The sequence below is a fragment of the Mytilus californianus genome, unplaced genomic scaffold (genome assembly GCF_021869535.1).
Source record: "Mytilus californianus isolate M0D057914Y unplaced genomic scaffold, xbMytCali1.0.p SCAF_8, whole genome shotgun sequence".
NCBI lineage: Eukaryota > Metazoa > Mollusca > Bivalvia > Mytilida > Mytilidae > Mytilus > Mytilus californianus.
The window spans coordinates 28471424-28484911 of record NW_026262734.1 but is presented as its reverse complement, the minus strand read 5'-3'; the positions used below and the strand labels follow the sequence as shown (position 1 = coordinate 28484911).

The 13488-nt window shown below is 32.1% G+C and overlaps 1 protein-coding gene and 1 long non-coding RNA gene across 55 annotated transcripts; one reads left to right on the top strand and one right to left on the bottom strand.

Moving 5' to 3' along the window:
- Positions 1–5293: 5293 nt before the first annotated feature.
- Positions 5294–9548, bottom strand: LOC127712604 (probable serine/threonine-protein kinase clkA). Of its 50 annotated transcripts, none has more exons than XR_007987182.1 (8): positions 9339–9548; positions 8991–9164; positions 8207–8641; positions 6990–7598; positions 6557–6902; positions 6208–6381; positions 5773–6033; positions 5294–5685 (listed from the first exon to the last, which is right to left on the bottom strand). XR_007987182.1 is itself a non-coding variant. In XM_052219130.1 (8 exons), exons 1-8 carry the CDS (start codon positions 9546–9548, stop codon positions 5614–5616), a joined length of 1761 nt encoding a protein of 586 aa, XP_052075090.1. In that variant the 3' UTR covers positions 5294–5613. The 50 variants fall into 50 exon arrangements, 30 of the variants coding, with proteins under 30 accessions (XP_052075090.1, XP_052075085.1, XP_052075100.1 ...); XR_007987185.1 differs by having other exon boundaries at positions 7164–7598; XR_007987186.1 differs by having other exon boundaries at positions 7251–7598.
- Positions 5806–9247, top strand: LOC127712608 (uncharacterized). Of its 5 annotated transcripts, none has more exons than XR_007987203.1 (7): positions 5806–5887; positions 6236–6322; positions 6931–7104; positions 7453–7539; positions 8148–8321; positions 8670–8756; positions 9193–9247. It is a non-coding gene; the product is annotated as an uncharacterized LOC127712608 (long non-coding RNA). The 5 variants fall into 5 exon arrangements; XR_007987201.1 differs by having other exon boundaries at positions 8670–8843; XR_007987202.1 differs by lacking the exon at positions 5806–5887 and adding an exon at positions 6012–6148 and having other exon boundaries at positions 8670–8843.
- Positions 9549–13488: the final 3940 nt, after the last annotated feature.

The following is a 13488-nucleotide window of genomic DNA, read 5'->3' as shown; positions in this document are numbered from 1 at the left end:
TCATCATTCGGTTTATCGAGCACAAGTTTACAACATAGGTCAGTCCGTAAAGAGTGCTTTTTTAAAGACCATGTTGGAAGGAAGTAATGCTGTGTTTAATACATCAATTTTAATAATTAATAGCTAAATTTATGTCTATCAAAAATGCTAATAGTTCCTATTTCAGCGCATTACAGAAATTCCAGGTTTGGGACATCGTCAAGGCAAAAGGGGTATTCCAGAATGATTTCAATCTTGCCCGTTTTCTAGAAAGCCTAAAACATAAAATTTGAATTTCTTTGATTCCTGGATAATAAATTCCTGGTCATTTAACTTTTTAATTGCAGAAAGTATTTTAGTGTTTTTTAAGTATCTGTTTATGAATATTTTTCTTTTAAATCTGTAATCAACACACATTACTCGGATACGGACAAATTTTACATGTGGTCAAATGGAAAATAACACCAACGGACATGGGTCTCGATTAACAGAATGACGCAAAAGAGATAATGATACTTAACAGATACGCTAAAAGTCACAATTATGTAAAGTCTGTAAGATAAAAAGACATACATGAACAGCAAAATTATCTCAAGTCATTTGTGTTAGATTTGATCGACGTACAACATTGTGGATACAAATTTTGACATTTTTTTAAGTTTTACAAATAAATAAGCAGGTTTTAGTTAACAGACAAAAATATCATTCTTAATTGATTTAAATTATGAGCTTTTCAAAGATCCCTAAATCGTGATCAAATCAAGACATATGTTAGTTTTATTGTTGGTAGTAAAATAGCGAAAAGCGTCTGACCATAGGTCATGAGAGGTCTTCATAAAACACTGACAGTGCGTGAAAAATGAAAATTAATCAGATAGATATGTTTAATCTTACCGACGGTGCTCATCTTGTATATTGACATATTTTTTATTTGTGCTTTTATCGAGATTGAAGAAGACCGATAAGACGTGGAAATTAAGTGATGCCCAGAAGCCTCTGTCTTTATGACCTAACAAACGCGAAGTTCATTGCTTGTTCATTTGTTGTAATTAGACAAGTGGATTTTGATTTAAAAAATCAGTTTTCCGCTCGCCTGGCTTTGATTGTACATGTCTAGCATCATTATCTCGAACATCAGTTATTTTTGCAAGATAGTTTTGTTACAAAACAATTAATGATAAAATTATTAGAGATTTGATAAACTCAATTTTTTATTATGTAAAAAAAAAATAATCTTGTTAAGTCATTTGTAAGATATCTTGCTGTATTTCACATTTATTCAAATGAATCAAATGAATTAAAAATTTATATATAAGAGGTTGTGAAAAAGAGCATAGCTTTATTTGTAAGGATCTCGGATTCTCTCAGCGTAATGCAAGGTAGTAAGATCATACGGGATTAACACATGCACTGTCAGGCACTTGTCCCTGAAAAATTACCTTTATATACCTTAATATAACAAGGGGGTTTGTTCAGAGACAAGTGCATGGCTGGATTTATTAAGCCGAGAAAATCCAGGTTTAAGCCGGTTGATAGATTTAAATTAATTGATACAAGTGGTTAAACTGTGCCATATGTGTGTGATTATATTTTTTCTGTTTCGTTGACTTTATTCATATAAATTAGAATAAATATATTTCTATATCAAAGCTTTGGCATAATATACTGTGAAATGAAAAGTAGATATAACACCTTTATATGGGTTAAACTTCGATATTCTAGTATCAAACCTGTGATACCATTGATGATTCCATCTATAAAACTTCGGACAAACAGTAACAGATAATACTTCAATTTTTTTAAACCAATTTTTGTTGACTATCTAAGACACTGGCATTTTCACTTTATATATTGTATTGACTGTACATTTGATAATAATACTACTGTTTGACCTTAATATTAATGCCAAAAAGCAATTATTTAGTGTTGTCATTTCTTGTTTCTTCTGAAACAAGCTGTATATTTTTCAATCAGTCATTGCAAGTGGCTCTCAAGAGCATAAATAGCTCACCTGGCAAAACTATGTCATTTTGATATGTCATTTTACTTTAATGAAATCAGTTATGTTTAAAGATTACTCCTATAAGGGGTCAATTGATGATTTCAGTCAAATTGACTTATTTGTTAGATCTAATTTTGCTGACCATGCTCGCTATGTAAAGTTTCTCTCTGTTTATAATGATTTCTGAACAAATAGGTAAACTCATTTTTCTAGGAAGGTAACTCTTAAAAGGGTTCAATTGACAATTATTGTTATGTTGTCTTATTTGTAGATCTACATTTGCTGAATATGTTTGTCAAAACAATTTCTCGATATCTATTTAGTTTCTGCAAAAACACATGAAATGGATACAGAACATCATAAAATGACAATAACTCATATAAAGGGTCAATTGACGATTTCGTCAATGGAAATAATTTGTAGATCTTATTTTGCTGATCAGTATACTAATTAAGGTAGACTAACTGCCTATCGCCATCTTAGATTGTACAATAACAGTACATAATCGGTCTAGTTCTTTGCTTAAATCTGTAAGCTTTGAGACAGATTTGGGATTAATGTTTTTTTAAGACTGTTTATCTAAATAAAGACAAAATTGTGATTTATTGCATTATTCAGACTGTTTTAACAAACATCAAATATATGATTGTGTTTGGTCCGACCGTGCAAGACTCTCATGGGTAGTCAAGGTCGTAAAAAAAAACCCTCGTCGTGTTTGATTCAATTTGTTTTAACTTAGTCAAATAAGGGAAGATAACTCGTATAGTAAAATGTTTATGAAGGAATGTAAATGAAATTTTCATTTTTTACTTATAGAAAGAAAACAAGTTCGGCGACACCAATTGTCTTTTTCCTTTCTTATACTATATTGTAAAACATCTTTTCTCACATTTTATTTAAAATTCTATCTCATAGATTTTTTTTTATTCGCAAAAAGTAGTTTTTTTCCATGAATAATCTATGCAAAATTGGGCAGTTTTGTATGACTTGTAGCTTGAAAAATAGCGCGTTGACACATACTTATACTTTTGAAAAAAGCATGGTAAAATCAACCTTTTGGCGTAGTATAAAAAAATTCTATCTAAGGAAATATATACTGATTCAACTTAAAGTTGGTTTATGTCTATTATAGTTTTAGAAAAAAATGCAAAAAGGTTTAAATCGTCATTTAAAGGGAATCACACCTATAAGGGGTCAATTGACGATTTCTGTCAGGTTGACTTATTTGTAGATCTTAATGTTCAGATCTGGTAATTTTTGCTGAAAATGTTTCGATATGTTATAGTTTTCTAAAACTTCGAAAATTGCCGAAAATTGACATTTAAGTGCCAGTCTTTGTAAGAATCAGGCAATTTTGAAAAAAAATAAAACAAAACATGGACGAAAAAAAAAACATCGACCTTACCATCCTATTTTGGAGTTACCCTCATCCTGAGTTAGAAATGGTAGGTCTTTCATTTCTGCGTGTCTGGTAATTCGAGTAAATCTTTAGATAACTTTTGGTTAGAATGATAGTAATATACGGAGTTAGCTCCCCTAAATTGTTAATTTCTAGTGCATTTCAACCAAATTATATCTTGAATTGCCAGAACAGGAAAAGGAAACGAATGTTATATTTGTGCACCATTATACATTTTGAACATAAATTAATGTCAACTTGAGTGGGTTTTTGTTTGTCATGTTTTCATCACTGCCTGATTCTTAGGCAGATTGGCACTTAAGGGCTATAACTCCAAGATGGGTTGTCTGGTTGTGATTTTTCTGACTTTTTCATTAGAGATAGACCTTATCCTGCTAGTCATTTTTAGTCGCGTCAATTTTGCTCTAAGTCCTTTAGTTAACAAGATATAAGCCAAAGGCTGCATTTTATCCCCAATATTCTTTTTTTAGCAACAGTTGCCATGTTTGTTGATGAATCAAATCCACATATATATTTTTTAAACAAGATTCTCCAAGGAACATTCAGGTAAAGTTTGTTTACATTTGGGTCAGTAATTTCAGGAGATTTAAAAAAAAGTTATAGACAAATGACACACGGACAGACTGACAACTGAAGCTGGCAAAAACTCACGTGACCTTTCGGGCCAGGTGAGCTGAAAATGGATGCAAACACAAATATAAATGCAGATGGTCATTTAATATTGTATATTTCATGTGCAGTTTGTCATGTTGAAAAATAGACTATAACCATATTGGTTGTATTCCCTCCAAGCTCAAGGTAATTTGATATCAATAAAATTTCGTACATGGCTGAAACTTGTGTCTTGCCTGTGACTGCTGCTATCAGTATTAAAAGAGTTGTTTTAACGGTTAAAAAACAAAATCCATTTATCAGTAAAATACAAAAGGGTTTGCGTGTTAAAAGTTCAAAATTGTACACAGGGTGCCATCTCTTGATTATGAAATGAACTGTCCAACCAAACATTGCTAGTCGTCTAGATGTTACTGTTGTTCTATAGCTAATTGTTGAAGAACTTTATATACTTACGAAATAAAGATCAGCAATGTTTTTTATTTGTAAATATTAATATGATAACTTGGATAAGTTGTCTCAGGTGCATTAACTTCATGTTGTTTTCTTCATTTAAATTAGTATCTAGTAATTCCATCTTGATTTTCAATTTTTCAAGGCATAAACAACACTTAAGGATGATTGAGACTAATTTTTTTTTAGATATGAAGATTGTATTTAGCATAATATATAATTAACTAAAGGCTATATCTAAGCTACTGTGCACATTGCAGACCGAGTTTTACTGTGTGTATTGGTGTGTGTTTGTTTATTCTACATTGGCTAGAGGTATAGGGGGAGAGTGGAAATCTCGCAAAACATGTTTAACACTGCCACATTTATGCGCCTGTCCCATGCAGGAACCTCTAGCCTTTGTTAGTCTTGTGTGTTTTTTAATTTTGGTTCATTTATGTTTTGGAGTTTAGTGTGGTGTCCATTTCGCTGAACTAGTATACATTATTGTTAAGGGGCCAGCTGAAACCCAACTCCGGGGATGGGATTTTCTCACTGCGTTGAAGACCCATTGGTGGCCATGGGCTGTTTTCTGCTCTTTGGTTGTGTTGTTGTCTCTTTTGACACATTCCCGTTTCCATTCTCAATACTTGTTATTCCAGTTTTCAAAAAGAATGTGGTATTTTGGCAGTTGAAAGACTATTGACATGTTATATGACAAAAGGCTGATTGCTGCTCAATAAATTCAATACCTTAGCGAAAGACTAGTAGTTCTACTTGGTTGTTTCACGAACAGTAACTTTACAATGTAGTTACCGGTACATGAAAACTATGAATAACAAACAAAATTTTATAAAAATCTAATTTTTATTTCTTTTCCAATAAATAATTATATGACAACAATAACTTTAATGATTTAGAGCTCTAACATGGGGTTTTAGGCCTAATAAAACAAATTCCTTGATTCTCATCCCCCCAGACCTTATATTTATTATTTAATGAATTAGAGCTCTAACACGGTTTTTTAGGCCTGATAAAACAAATTCCTTGATTCTCATCCCCCCAGACCTTATATTTATTATTTAATGAATTAGAGCTATAGCGTGGGTTTTAGGCCTAATAAAACAAATTCCTTGATTCTCATCCCCCCAGACCTTATATTTATTATTTAATGAATTAGAGCTCTAACATGGGTTTTTAGGCCTGATAAAACAAATTCCTTGATTCTCATCCCCCAGACCTTATATTTATTATTTAATGAATTAGAGCTATAGCGTAGGTTTTTAGGCCTGATAAAACAAATTCCTTGATTCTCATCCCCCCAGACCTTATATTTATTATTAAATGAATTAGAGGTATAGCGTGGGTTTTTAGGCCTGATAAAACAAATTCCTTGATTCTCATCCCCCCAGACCTTATATTTATTATTTAATGAATTAGAGGTATAGCGTGGGTTTTTAGGCCTGATAAAACAAATTCCTTGATTCTCATCCCCCCAGACCTTATATTTATTATTTAATGAATTAGAGCTATAGCGTGGGTTTTTAGGCCTGATAAAACAAATTCCTTGATTCTCATCCCCCCAGACCTTATATTTATTATTTAATGAATTAGAGCTATAGCGTGGGTTTTTAGGCCTGATAAAACAAATTCCTTGATTCTCATCCCCCCAGACCTTATATTTATTATTTAATGAATTAGAGGTATAGCGTGGGTTTTTAGGCCTGATAAAACAAATTCCTTGATTCTCATCCCCCCAGACCTTATATCTATTATTTAATGAATTAGAGCTATAGCGTGGGTTTTTAGGCCTGATAAAACAAATTCCTTGATTCTCATCCCCCCAGACCTTATATTTATTATTTAATGAATTAGAGGTATAGCGTGGGTTTTTAGGCCTGATAAAACAAATTCCTTGATTCTCATCCCCCCAGACCTTATATTTATTATTTAATGAAGTAGAGGTATAGCGTGGGTTTTTAGGCCTGATAAAACAAATTCCTTGATTCTCATCCCCCCAGACCTTATATTTATTATTTAATGAATTAGAGCTATAGCGTGGGTTTTTAGGCCTGATAAAACAAATTCCTTGATTCTCATCCCCCCTAGACCTTATATTTATTATTTAATGAATTAGAGGTATAGCGTGGGTTTTTAGGCCTAATAAAACAAATTCCTTGATTCTCATCCCCCCAGACCTTATATTTATTATTTAATGAATTAGAGCTCTAACACGGTTTTTTAGGCCTGATAAAACAAATTCCTTGATTCTCATCCCCCCAGACCTTATATTTATTATTTAATGAATTAGAGCTATAGCGTGGGTTTTAGGCCTAATAAAACAAATTCCTTGATTCTCATCCCCCCAGACCTTATATTTATTATTTAATGAATTAGAGCTCTAACATGGGTTTTTAGGCCTGATAAAACAAATTCCTTGATTCTCATCCCCCAGACCTTATATTTATTATTTAATGAATTAGAGCTATAGCGTAGGTTTTTAGGCCTGATAAAACAAATTCCTTGATTCTCATCCCCCCAGACCTTATATTTATTATTAAATGAATTAGAGGTATAGCGTGGGTTTTTAGGCCTGATAAAACAAATTCCTTGATTCTCATCCCCCCAGACCTTATATTTATTATTTAATGAATTAGAGGTATAGCGTGGGTTTTTAGGCCTGATAAAACAAATTCCTTGATTCTCATCCCCCCAGACCTTATATTTATTATTTAATGAATTAGAGCTATAGCGTGGGTTTTTAGGCCTGATAAAACAAATTCCTTGATTCTCATCCCCCCAGACCTTATATTTATTATTTAATGAATTAGAGCTATAGCGTGGGTTTTTAGGCCTGATAAAACAAATTCCTTGATTCTCATCCCCCCAGACCTTATATTTATTATTTAATGAATTAGAGCTATAGCGTGGGTTTTTAGGCCTGATAAAACAAATTCCTTGATTCTCATCCCCCCAGACCTTATATCTATTATTTAATGAATTAGAGCTATAGCGTGGGTTTTTAGGCCTGATAAAACAAATTCCTTGATTCTCATCCCCCCAGACCTTATATTTATTATTTAATGAATTAGAGGTATAGCGTGGGTTTTTAGGCCTGATAAAACAAATTCCTTGATTCTCATCCCCCCAGACCTTATATTTATTATTTAATGAAGTAGAGGTATAGCGTGGGTTTTTAGGCCTGATAAAACAAATTCCTTGATTCTCATCCCCCCAGACCTTATATTTATTATTTAATGAATTAGAGCTATAGCGTGGGTTTTTAGGCCTGATAAAACAAATTCCTTGATTCTCATCCCCCCTAGACCTTATATTTATTATTTAATGAATTAGAGGTATAGCGTGGGTTTTTAGGCCTAATAAAACAAATTCCTTGATTCTCATCCCCCCAGACCTTATATTTATTATTTAATGAATTAGAGCTCTAACACGGTTTTTTAGGCCTGATAAAACAAATTCCTTGATTCTCATCCCCCCAGACCTTATATTTATTATTTAATGAATTAGAGCTATAGCGTGGGTTTTAGGCCTAATAAAACAAATTCCTTGATTCTCATCCCCCCAGACCTTATATTTATTATTTAATGAATTAGAGCTCTAACATGGGTTTTTAGGCCTGATAAAACAAATTCCTTGATTCTCATCCCCCAGACCTTATATTTATTATTTAATGAATTAGAGCTATAGCGTAGGTTTTTAGGCCTGATAAAACAAATTCCTTGATTCTCATCCCCCCAGACCTTATATTTATTATTAAATGAATTAGAGGTATAGCGTGGGTTTTTAGGCCTGATAAAACAAATTCCTTGATTCTCATCCCCCCAGACCTTATATTTATTATTTAATGAATTAGAGGTATAGCGTGGGTTTTTAGGCCTGATAAAACAAATTCCTTGATTCTCATCCCCCCAGACCTTATATTTATTATTTAATGAATTAGAGCTATAGCGTGGGTTTTTAGGCCTGATAAAACAAATTCCTTGATTCTCATCCCCCCAGACCTTATATTTATTATTTAATGAATTAGAGCTATAGCGTGGGTTTTTAGGCCTGATAAAACAAATTCCTTGATTCTCATCCCCCCAGACCTTATATTTATTATTTAATGAATTAGAGCTATAGCGTGGGTTTTTAGGCCTGATAAAACAAATTCCTTGATTCTCATCCCCCCAGACCTTATATCTATTATTTAATGAATTAGAGCTATAGCGTGGGTTTTTAGGCCTGATAAAACAAATTCCTTGATTCTCATCCCCCCAGACCTTATATTTATTATTTAATGAATTAGAGGTATAGCGTGGGTTTTTAGGCCTGATAAAACAAATTCCTTGATTCTCATCCCCCCAGACCTTATATTTATTATTTAATGAATTAGAGGTATAGCGTGGGTTTTTAGGCCTGATAAAACAAATTCCTTGATTCTCATCCCCCCAGACCTTATATTTATTATTTAATGAATTAGAGCTATAGCGTGGGTTTTTAGGCCTGATAAAACAAATTCCTTGATTCTCATCCCCCCTAGACCTTATATTTATTATTTAATGAATTAGAGGTATAGCGTGGGTTTTTAGGCCTGATAAAACAAATTCCTTGATTCTCATCCCCCCAGACCTTATATTTATTATTTAATGAATTAGAGCTATAGCGTGGGTTTTTAGGCCTGATAAAACAAATTCCTTGATTCTCATCCCCCCAGACCTTATATCTATTATTTAATGAATTAGAGCTATAGCGTGGGTTTTTAGGCCTGATAAAACAAATTCCTTGATTCTCATCCCCCCAGACCTTATATTTATTATTTAATGAATTAGAGGTATAGCATGGGTTTTTAGGCCTGATAAAACAAATTCCTTGATTCTCATCCCCCCAGACCTTATATTTATTATTTAATGAATTAGAGCTATAGCGTGGGTTTTTAGGCCTGATAAAACAAATTCCTTGATTCTCATCCCCCCAGACCTTATATTTATTATTTAATGAATTAGAGCTATAGCTTGGGTTTTTAGGCCTGATAAAACAAATTCCTTGATTCTCATCCCTAATAGACCTTAATGTATTAATTGTATTAATTGAAATTCTCATTCCAGACACTGTCACAACTTGTTATCCTATGGTGTGGTTTAAAAATCATCAATTTATGTCAAAACTGTTAATAGAGTTATCACCTATTTGAACATTACTCATATGCAGCTTGTATGGCAAATTTATTCCCATAGTGAGTGTACAGAAATATAATGCTTATAAAATCAGTAAAGTTAACTGTTAAACAGTGTGAAACATGAAGTGTTGACTGGGATGAAGGGCAAGAAATTTGGACTTCCACTGGAAATGATTCTTTGTTAGATAAGGGCAGACATTTTTCCTTGCACAAAGAAACCTATGGACACTCAAGAGTTGTTGCAGTTGTTTGTAATATACAGTATTGCATTCTTCCAATAAAGGTCTTGGATTTAACAAACATCCCCATTCCAATCGAATGCAACTGTAAATGAGTTGACCAATATCTGTGGTATTTGTTTGGGTTTAAATGACTCTTTAGAAAATCCCACTCATATTTCTTACTCAATTTCCATGAGTGGTTGATCTAAGGAAAAAGTGCCTTTAACTTCTCCATCAGTGTTTTTTTTTCAAATCTTACTTAACAATCTGAACTCAAAATGTACAACAAAGGGGTAGCTGCTTTAAATAGCCCCAGTGACAAGTCAATTATTTGAAGAAAATAAAATGTTGATTTGATGAATAAACATGTGAGAAAGTGAAATACTGCAAATTCAGAAATTATTGCGAATATTGTGACTGGGTTGGTATTGCAATAATAAGAACTTGCATGGTGAAATCTGACATATAATTTGTAGGCAGCTTTTCCTGTATTCGAAATAATTATTCTAATTTTGGTCTGTCATGTTGAAATCGCAATAATAAATGCACACAATAATTTCTGTATTTACAGTAGAATGATTTTTGAAGAACTTTTCTAATGAAACGTTGAAATATACTCCCCTAAGTGGCCAAAAATAGATAATTGTGAAATTAGTTAAAAAAAAGTCGCATATATATATTGTAATCAATTCAGGCCTATGAAACATAGAGCACAGGGTTCAACTAACTAAATATTCAAGACATATATACCGGGTAAAGTTATTCGTTATAACAAATTCATAACTATAAAAGATCTTGTCGACTATGTGCTTCCTTTCCTGAAACCACAGTAAATTGGCTTATTTACTTTGGTTTTGTTGAAAAATTGAACTTGATGCTATCTGTGACATCATAAAAAGAATGCCAATAGGTAAATTATCAAAAATGAACATAGTTTCTATCCAGTCATTGTTTTAATTATAATTTATTGTGCTATTAAATAGGCATTAATATTAATTTGAAATTTTAGCTAGAAATGGGGGCCATTTTGGAGCTTTATAGCGCCTTCTCCTTTAATACTAAATTAGCATTTCTATTCAACATTAAAAATGTTTCAAACAAAAGTTATTTTGCTCCATACTGATTCATTTATTATCTGTCAACTAAATGGACCTCCTTCAATTGTGTTAATGGCTTAACTTCCATTGACCATTAAAAAACTTTATACAAGGAAGTTCGCCTATGCAAATAAATTTTATATTTACATTTTGAAACAATGTGTAGTTTTATTTACATGTATATGAAGGAAAACTGTTGTACATAAATAGTAATAACAACCTTTGATTTAGTGACCAATACACAAATAAAATACACACACGATTTTAACATTTGGAAAGATGAGAAATATATTACATTTATATTTCATAACAATTAAACAACAGATAAAAATTTTCATGGTGAAATAGCACTTTAAAAACAAAACAAAACAACATTACCGGTATAAAGTTTAACAATGAAAACACATGGTATACATGATAAAATTGACCTTGTTTAAACATGTTAAAGTTATCTTAAAACCACTTCAAGTTGTTAGTTACTGCAGGAATTGAATATACTTTTATATTGTATCATAATCTGTATCAAAGTTATATTTTTCTCAAATGTATAAGATCTATATGGCTGCAAATACTTTTTTTTTTAAATCTGACAAAACAAATGCCACTTTCTTCATTAATTTTAAATGAAGTAAAATACAACACAGTTTTAACTTAATGCTTATTTGATCAAAGTCAAGATCTGTTAAAAAGTTTATTTTTAACAACAGCTGTAAAATGCAATAATGTTGCCAAATTATCAAATTATCAAAACTACCACTACAAAAGTCAATAAAATGCTCCGCAGGGCGCAGCTTGATACGACCGCAGAGGTCGAACCCTGAACAGTTGGGGGAAGTATGGACACAACATTCAAGCTTGATACAGCTTTGGATTTGGATTGTGATTAAATATTTGACACAGCATAGGTTTCTAACACAGATTGAATGTGGTCTAAGAACTTAAAAATTTTAAATTGGACATTCACCTATTATGGTCTAATATCCAAAATCTAAATACATGGTTAGATTCAGCATATCAAAGAACCCCAAGAATTCAATTTTTGATGAAATCAAACAAAGTTTAATTTTGGACCCTTTTGACCTCAATGTGGACAAAGTTGATAACGGGGCCCAAAAATCAAAAATCTAAATACATGGTTAGATTCAGCATATCAAAGAACCCCATATATTCAATTTTTGTTGAAATCAAACAAAGTTTAATTTTGGACCCCGATTTGGACCAACTTGAAAACTGGGCCCATAATCAAAAATCCAAATACATGTTTAGATTCAGCATATCAAAGAACCCTAAGAATTCAATTTTTGTTAAAATCAAACTAAGTTTAATTTTGGACCCTTTGGACCTTAATGTAGACCAATTTGAAAACGGAACCAAAAATTAAGAATCTTAATACACGGTTAGATTCGGCATATCAAAGAACCCCAATAATTCAATTTTTGATGAAATCAAACAAAGTTTAATTTTGGACCCTTTTGACCTCAATGTGGACAAAGTTGATAACGGGGCCCAAAAATCAAAAATCTAAATACATGGTTAGATTCAGCATATCAAAGAACCCCATATATTCAATTTTTGTTGAAATCAAACAAAGTTTAATTTTGGACCCCGATTTGGACCAACTTGAAAACTGGGCCCATAATCAAAAATCTAAATACATGTTTAGATTCAGCATATCAAAGAACCCTAAGAATTCAATTTTTGTTAAAATCAAACTAAGTTTAATTTTGGACCCTTTGGACCTTAATGTAGACCAATTTGAAAACGGAACCAAAATTTAAGAATCTAAATACACAGTTAGATTCGGCATATCAAAGAACCCCAATAATTCAATTTTTGATGAAATCAAACAAAGTTTAATTTTGGACCCTTTGGACCTCAATGTGGACCAATTTAAAAACGGGGCCCAAAATCCAAAAACTAAATACACGGTTAGATTCAGCATATTAAATAACCCCATGAAATCAAGAATAAAACCCCATTGAAATTGGTCAAGAAATAAGCAATTTATAGGAAGTATTTTCTTTTGCACAATCCTGTGCTATTAAATATTTCTTGCTATTGCGCAATACTGTACAATTGACAATTTCTTGCTATTGCGCAATATTGTGCTATTGGATATTTCTTGCTATTGCGCAATACTGTGCAATTGAAGATTTCTTGCTATTGCGCAATACTGTGCAATTGAAGATTTCTTGCTATTGTGCAATACTGTGCAATTGAAAATTTCTTGCTATTGCACAATACTTATTATATAATAATTTACACATCCTGTTTGGTGTGTATCTCCTACCATATCATTATTATTTGATTTTAAATATAAATCAGAAATAACCAACTTAAAATGGAAAATTTTAAAAGAAACAAAAAAGGAAAAAAAGAAAAAAAAGGAAAAAAAAATAAATCCCCCCCCCAAATTTTTTGAACCCCCATTATGATTCATCACCCCCAAACTCAATCCCAGCCTTCCCTTTGTGGTATGGTACCTTGCAGTACAATTTCAGAGAGATCCATACACTTGAACACAAGTTATTGTCTGGAAACTAGAA

What these genes read in the sequence shown, in the direction of transcription:
- LOC127712604 (XM_052219122.1), bottom strand. Translation starts at nt 9,548, where the DNA reads ATGAGAATTTCAATTAATACAATTAATACATTAAGGTCTATTAGGGAT. An exon ending in CATTTAATAATAAATATAAG is followed by an intron (nt 7,599 to 8,206) that starts GTCTGGGGGGAT and finishes AATAAATATAAG; the next exon opens with GTCTGGGGGGATGAGAATCA. An exon ending in CATTAAATAATAAATATAAG is followed by an intron (nt 6,382 to 6,902) that starts GTCTGGGGGATG and finishes AATAAATATAAG; the next exon opens with GTCTGGGGGGATGAGAATCA.